General features: G+C 47.6%; 1 protein-coding gene across 3 annotated transcripts in view; it reads left to right on the forward strand.

Annotated features, from left to right (window-relative positions):
- The window catches only part of Cth (cystathionine gamma-lyase), a 38,680-nt gene that overhangs the window by 11,189 nt on the left and 19,786 nt on the right, over positions 1-7,705 (forward strand). For all 3 annotated transcript variants that reach the window (XM_010605120.2, XM_010605118.2, XM_010605119.2), the window contains exons 7-10: positions 87-164; positions 731-883; positions 3,223-3,344; positions 5,527-5,579. In XM_010605120.2, the coding sequence (XP_010603422.1) occupies positions 87-164; positions 731-883; positions 3,223-3,344; positions 5,527-5,579 (406 nt within the window). The remainder of the gene's footprint in view (positions 1-86; positions 165-730; positions 884-3,222; positions 3,345-5,526; positions 5,580-7,705) is intronic.

Genomic DNA, 7,705 nt, shown 5'->3' on the forward strand with positions numbered 1-7,705 from the left:
TTTGCAAAGGAGTTACATTTTAGAAATGATAAAGTGAAGACCAAACAGAAATTGTTTTTCCCCTACATGGTTTCGTTTTGCTGTAGGGCACAGTGATGTGGTGATGGGCTTAGTGTCGGTGAGTTCTGAAGATCTCCATGACAGACTCCGTTTCCTGCAAAATAGTAAGTGTTAAAACAATGGCGCATGTATATAATCCCAGCACTGAGGAGGCTGAGGCAGGAGGACTGCCTGAATTTGAGGCCAGTCTGGGCTACACAGTGAAAGGCCAGCCCGAACCTCCTAGAGAGAACCCTGTTTCCAAAAACAAACAAAAAACACTACAATATTAAACAGAGGACTATTTATATTCATAGTTGAAAAGTTCATACTTTAGTGTTTTTGGTTAGTTTACAGGAGATTCATCCCACCACCTTATTTTTTTCTTTTCTTTTTTTTTTTGAGCCAAGGTCTTGCTTTGCAGTTTAGGCTGGCCTTGAACTCACGAGGATCCTCCTGCCTCATCCTCCCGAGTGCTGGGATGACAGGTGTGCTCCACCATGCCTGGCCCCCTCTTATTTGCAAGCACCTTTCCTGCTTCCTTTTCCTGCCCCCTATTTGATACAGCAGTTTCCCTGTAAACCTCCCCTCAGCGCTCTGGAGCTGGCTTCCCAAGTCACCTGGTTAAGGAGGGGCCAGAAGATAACCCACCCGGGAGGCCCAGCCAAGCCAAGATGTGTTCCCTTTGCAGCTCTGGGGACGGTGCCCTCCCCTCTCGACTGTTACCTGTGCCTTCGAGGCCTCAAGACCCTGCAGATTCGCATGGAGAAGCATTTCCAAAACGGAATGGCTGTGGCCCGCTTCTTGGAATCCAATCCACGGGTAGAAAAAGTTATTTATCCTGGTATGTTGATGTGATTTCCTTTCCTTTTCTCTTCTTTTCTTTCTTTTTGACACAGGGTCTCACTACGTAGCACAGGCTGGCCTGGAATTTGTGCCGATCCTCCTGCCTCAGCCTTCAGAGTACCGGGATTACAGGCGTGCGCCTGGCTAGTTGATTTGATTTCTAAGCAGCTACACTTACAGTAGGACTTTAAGGGTCATCCAGTGCTCCCTGTTCACGTGACATTCATTTGTTAAGTTATATGTTTGCTCGTTTGTTATTTTTCTTAGTGGTGACAGAACCAGGGGCCTTTGCACTAAGCTACATTTCCAGCTCTTTTACATTTTTAAAAAAAATTTATTTTGAGATAGGATCTTGCTAAGTCTATAAACTGCCCAGGCTGAGCTAGAACTTGTAATCCTCCTGCCTCAGCCTCCCAGAGTGCGGGGAATACAGAAGTGCGCTCCCGGCCCCACTGGTCTATTTATTATCATAGCCACTGAGTGGCGCTGTGGGAGGATGGTGGGAGTAGACAGACATGGTCTTTGGCCCAGTGGACGCTTGGAGTCAGAAACTCATCTTACTACGCACTCTGTCGTTCTATCTGGTCTTTAGCTTTCAGGCTTCTGTACACCTGTGGCGAGGTCACCACCTTTGCACTTTTCAGTTGCTTTGTTTGTAATCCTGTTACTCTGCTGTTCCCCACCCGCTCTGTCTTAACCCCAGAGCCGGTGCTCACTAGACTTGGCACTTACCTGCCCCGATTCCCCCACCTCTCTTACTTTGTCTTGGGACCTCGTGTTACCTTGTTGATTTATGGTTCCAGGCTTTAAGCTGCGGTGATTGGAGGCTGGCAGGTTTCTAAAGGTCCTTTTGAGGTATCTAGCCGTGTAGTCTCGGGGAGCGTTACAGCTCTGCCATCGAGGTCACTGAAGTCGTGTGCTGTCTGGTGGGGGCTGTTGGCTGGGGTCCGCCCTGGGTGGTTGGAGGGAAGGGCCTGGAGCTGTACCCAGAAGAATGGGTAGCAGCCGTCACATCTGTCAGAGACCAGAGGCCCGGGGGCTACACATTCGTCCAACAATACCTTTTTCTTCGAGACGAGGTCTTGCTGTGTACTGTAGTTCAGCTCATATAGAGCCCAGGGTGGCCTCACATTCACAGGGATCCTCCTGCCTCAGCCTCCTGAGTGGTGGGATTATAGCTCACTACCATGCTGGGTAACAAATGTTTATTAATTACCAGGTATAGGTCAGGAGTTGAGCTAGGAATGAGATCCAGTTTTCTTTGTTTTTGTACCGGGGATTGGACTCAGGACCATGTGTTTGCAAGGCAGATGCAGTGCCACTGAGCTAACTCGCTGCCCCAGAGGTCCAGCTTTAACAGAAGAAATAGATTTACCCTTAAGAAGTAAGAAAAGACAGGAGTGGACAGGGATTATCCACGGAGTGGGTAAGACAAACTGTGATTGAAATATACAGAGTGGATGTTTACATTGTAAAAAGTGTATTGCGATTAAATACACATCGCCATTAAACGCTCTCAGAATCCTCCTCCCTGCTTTAACCATACTCATCCCATCACCCTCGCCACTTCCTGCAGCAGCTCTGGAGTGCTGTTTTCTGAGGGTCTTTACAAGGTATGACTTTAAAAAATTCAGTGATTGCTGCTGCCGAGCACTGTACCACAGAAAGACAGGGTCAGAAAAACTTGCTGCAGTGTCCTTGTCCACTTTACTCACTGGATCTGGCACCATGGAAGGTGGCTTCCGGCTCCTCCCCAAAGTCAGGGTGACCAGGAAAGGGAAACGTTTTGAATGGGTTCAGGACGTGAGGCAGCCGGGACAGCGCAGCTAAAGACCCTCAGGAGAGAGGACTCCAGAGCTGCCGCAGGAATTGGCGAGGTAATGGGCCGACTGTGCTCAAAGGAGGGGAAGGATTCTGAAGGAGCTTCATGGCCATGAGTCTTACTGTAGTAAACTTAAAACATTTAAACACTCCCCTATTGTTTTCTTTTTTAAAAGTTATTTTATTTTATTTTTTTCCCCTTTGTTTTCGATCACACCTGGTTTAAGCAGGGAATTACAGAAAGATGCAAGTAACAGAGGAGCCTGGTGAGGTGAGAGCACGTGCAAAGGTCCTGCAATGAAAGGCAGAGAGGTGTTGCTGGGGTGAAGAATGCTGCATGGTGGGCCACAGAGAGGGTGGAAACCCGTGTGCACGAAGCCGGAGAGGTGGCCGAGGCCAGCACCGTGGTCAGGGAGGACACAGCTCAGGCCTCCTCATCAGGCTCACTTCTGGTGTCCTGCAGTGGCCCGAAGCTGTGCCCGGGGCTCTAACAGACTGTCCGCCTTGCGATTGCAGGGCTGCCCTCTCACCCACAGCACGAGCTGGCCAGGCGGCAGTGTGCAGGCTGCCCGGGAATGGTTACCTTCTACATCAAGGGCTCCCTTCAGCACGCGGAGACCTTCCTGCAGCACCTGAAGGTAAACTCCCTCCCAGCTGCTCCCTCTCACTGGGTTTCTGCACCTGAAGGTCCCACTGTGGCCTCCTCACCACGAAACTCACTGGGTTGAAAATGAGGTAATGACAGTGGCTTTAGTAGCAGACATCTGAATGTGTCCTTTTGTCTGACTTTGGACACCTTCCAACCAGTCAGAGGACAGAATGTTCTTTTTATTTTAGAGACAGGGTCTTGTTATGTAGCCCAGGCTGGCCTTGAGCTTCAGGCAATCCTCCTGCCTCAGCCTCCCAAGTGCTGGGATTATAGGCGTGCACCACCATGCCTTTCGGGGATAGAATCTTCTAATGCATTGATTTTCAAATTGATTTAAAAGTAAACTTTTTTTCAAATGAAATACCTTAAAACCTTTATTTGTGAGCATAGTTTGTTCCAGAAGCCACGCTTTAACCCAAAGCATTTCTGTATCAAAGTGAATTTCCCCATTAGAAATAATGGAAACTCAAATGATTCGTCCCACAACCCCCAAAATAAAAATGATTACAATACTGTAATGTAAGAAAATAATCAAGAAAATACAAAATAGAAAGAAAAATAGGGGCCGGGATAATAGCTCAGTGGTGCCACGCCCACCTGGCAAACTCAAGGCCATGAGTTCAAGCCCAGGGCTTCCTCTGCCTTTTCTCCTCCATCGCCAAGCACCCCGGAGCCAGCAGGGAAGGGATGGCTGGGTTGCAAGCACCGCCCTGCGCCGCTCAGGCTGTGGGACTTCACTTTGCGTCCAGTTAAAGTTCAGTAGAAAAGTTTGCTCCTCTTGCAGGACACTAGCTGAGCGTTACCGAGGCTGAGGTTTTCGTTTTCTCACTAGCGAGCAGGGATTGTCCACAGAGGGCGCTGTGCAGAGCGCAGCCTTCCAGGGGCTCCCTGCCCGGGATGAGGTGCCTTTGTCTGCTTTTCCCAAAGGGGAGGAGCTCTCAGAAGCTCTCAGGACTCACACAGTGCTCCCCTTGATCTCAAGGAGCAGCTTGGAGAGTTCAGGTTAGGGTCCTCCGGGCACCTCACACCTGTCTGCGTCTAAATTTAGAAAGATAGTGCTTAGTACTAGAGAGCAGTTTCAGAAATATTTGTAAAATTAAACCAGACAGGGTGGTGCATACCTTGTCGCCCTAGCTACTTGGGAGGCTGAAGCGGGAGGATCACTTGAGTTCATGAATTTGAGGCCAGTCTTACTTAGCAACATATCAAGACCCTTTCCTCAAAAACAAAAATTTTTTAAAAAACAGGGTCTCACTAGATAGCCCAGGCTGGCCTTGAACTCCTGGTGATCCTCCTGCCTCAGCCTCCCAAAGTGCTGGGATTACAGGTGAGCATCACAACACCCAGCCCATTTTTTTTTTTGTAAAATTATTTAACACTATGACATATCATTGTTTTGTATTGCTATAGCAAAATACCTGAGGTTAGGTGTATTACGGCTATCATGAAACACGTGAGGCAGAGTACTTTATAAGAGAAGGTGTATTTGGCTTACAGTTTTGGAGGCTGGAAGTCTAAGATTAGGTGGCCCCAGGGCTTTGGCCTCTGGTGAGGGAGTCTTGGCCAGTGGTATCTCATGTGGAAGATGGCAGCACCAGCCAGGAAGCAGAGAGCTGACCAGAGCCAGGCATGGTGGCACACACCTGTCATCCCAGCACTCGGGAAGCTGAGGCAGGAAGATTGCTACATGTCTGAAGCCAGCCTGAACTACACAGCAAGATCCTGTCTCAAAATAAACAAATAATAAAAAATTTATTTTGAAGTTTTAGAGCTCATGTTGAATACTACCTAAATACAGAGCCAAATTAGGATGGTATAGGAGACTCATTCTGTTCCCTCATTTGCTGTTTTAAAAGTTTACACGAGGGCTGGGGATTTAGCTCAGTGGTGCCATCGCCCACCTCAGAAGCGCAAGGTCCTGAGTTTGCCCCCCCCATAACAAAACAAACAAACAAACAAAAATACTTAATTTGTCTAATTGGTAAAATCATTGCTACAAATTTTATACTCATTTTTTTCTTTGAGCTTCTTGCCCAATATATAGTTTATTCATAATCACTGCTATTCTCCGTCCCCTCTGTGCCAGGATGATTTCATTAAGAACATTCACTTGTAGATTTTAGTGTTCTTATTTTACTGTAAGGTCTAACTGTATGTTTTCTCTATTACAGTTATTTACTCTGGCTGAGAGTTTGGGAGGATATGAAAGCCTTGCTGAGCTTCCGTAAGTACATTTGTATTGTTCTCAGTATTTTAAATCTAGAGCCAGCTTTTGTGGCTGTCTGGAAATGGAGTGTGAAAAATCACTAACTCCAGATATTTGATAGAATGGACCAATAGCCTGTTAGGACAGAGAGCTTAAAAATCTAGACCACGTGTCAGTGGGCTGTGTTCTCCCAAATGTCATTCCCCATCCTTGTCTGCCATGGAGGGATGGATTCCAGCCATAATTACATTCTAGGATCTCAGACGTCTGACCTACGGTGGCCCATGGGGCCTTGGAAGGAGGCGGGGACCGTTCTGGACAGCCTGTTACCGAGGCTCCTGGGTAACCTTATTACACAGACGAGGAAACCAAGATCCTGAATGTTTAGGTGATCGACTCAGACGTCACACAGGAATCTGTTGGCAACTCACCATTAAATTTCACTGTTTTTGACCCATAACATGGGGTTAATCATTCCAGTATTGAGGATCATTTGTTGGTCATCTGCCCACCGAGCAGTCCTGAGCTGACTCTTGCCTTGCTTGCTATGACCTCTGTTGTGGTTACTGCAATATTAAGTCAATGTCCTTACCTAACAATCTCCAACTGTTCCAAATAGTTGTGATTTGTCTTTGTGTTTAAGTTTCATACGCATTTATGGGTAACTATAGCCTAGAAGCAGTGTGCTGAGGAATGTCAGGGATTACCACAGTTTAGGGCTGCCTCTCTCACTGGTTTCTGGGTTGTAGAGGGAGTGAAACAATTTTCCAAAGAAATAATCCAGATAACATCGATGCCTTTCGCCTGCTAGGAGGTCTGGGTGCACCAGAGGGCAGACTGGGCATGCGAAACTGGTTTGTTTGTTACAGTAATGAAGTATGTATTACGCACATGGCTCGCTTCTTAAAAATCGGTGCCATCGGATTCACTGAGGAATGTGTTGTACAGTTGCTTGGCTTTGGACCCTGTGGCTTGGGCCATGGGGAATTAGGTCAGGCTTGTCCGTTTCCGTTCTTCCTTCTGTGTTGGCCAGCTCTGATGTGACCGGGTCAGCAGCGCAGGAAGGAAGCCGGAAGTGGGGACTGCGGGTGCTGGGCAGATCCTCGACGCATGCGTGTTAGCCCTGCCCTCAGAAACGCTTCTAAATCACGTCCTTCCTCCCTCAATGTCCATTTCCTAGTTCTTAGAGTTGTCGCGAGAACATGGGGGGAAAATCCCTCAGCGAATGCGTTAGTTCATATTAATACCCGATTTAATAAATGTTAACTACCGCTATGAGTTTTGTTAGGTACCTGCTGTTCCAGGTACTGACAAGGACCTCACAGAACTTCTTTCAGTTAATACCCGTGGCCAAACTTTCAAGACGGGTGTTATATTTTAATCCATTTGGTTAGCATTTTAACTCTATTTTAAAAAGTTTTTATTTGGTCCCTGTTTGCAGTGCACAATGTTTACCGTCCCTGCGTGGAGGTGTGTACGGCACATCTTCATTGCTTTCTTCACCTCATGTGCTGCCCTCCCTCTTCCTTCCGTCTCTTGATCCCCTTCCTTTTAAGATGTATCTCCCTCATTCCCTTTCTATATCTTTTATTTTGCACTTTGTTTATAATTTGGGTTTCTTGTAAGGGAAAGCGTGCAATGTTTTAATTAATTAATCAATTAATTTTGAGCCAGGGTCTTGCTGTGTAGCTCAGGCTGGTCTTGAGCTCACTTTGTAGTCCAGGCTGGCCTCAAATTTGTGATCCTCCTGCCTCAGCCTCCTAAGTGCTGGGATGCACCACACTCTGCTTCTAATTTGGCCTTAAAAAAATGATTTAGCGTGAATACCTGTCTCACAGTAAGCACACAGCAGATTCCATTATTATTCCCTATAAGGAAACAGGCACCGAAGAGAGGAAGCTGTAACCAGGTTCCAAGCCGGTGTGAGGAACAGGATGCACACCCAGTTCTCATCTCCATGCGTGTGCACAGCCTGCCGGGCAGAACGTTTGCAGGAGGCTGCTATTAATGTAAAACCTCCCAGAGTGAAGGAAGAAGACCCCCATTACTCAGACCCCCACCGAGGCCTGCGTGGGTCCGGAACAAGCGGGAGGAAGCGACTTGAGCGTAGCGGCAGGCGGGACGAGTGCGCGGGGGGGGGGGGG

Source organism: Fukomys damarensis, unplaced genomic scaffold, assembly GCF_012274545.1.
Source record: "Fukomys damarensis isolate Sample0158 unplaced genomic scaffold, DMR_v1.0_HiC HiC_scaffold_33, whole genome shotgun sequence".
Classification (NCBI taxonomy): Eukaryota; Metazoa; Chordata; class Mammalia; order Rodentia; family Bathyergidae; genus Fukomys; species Fukomys damarensis.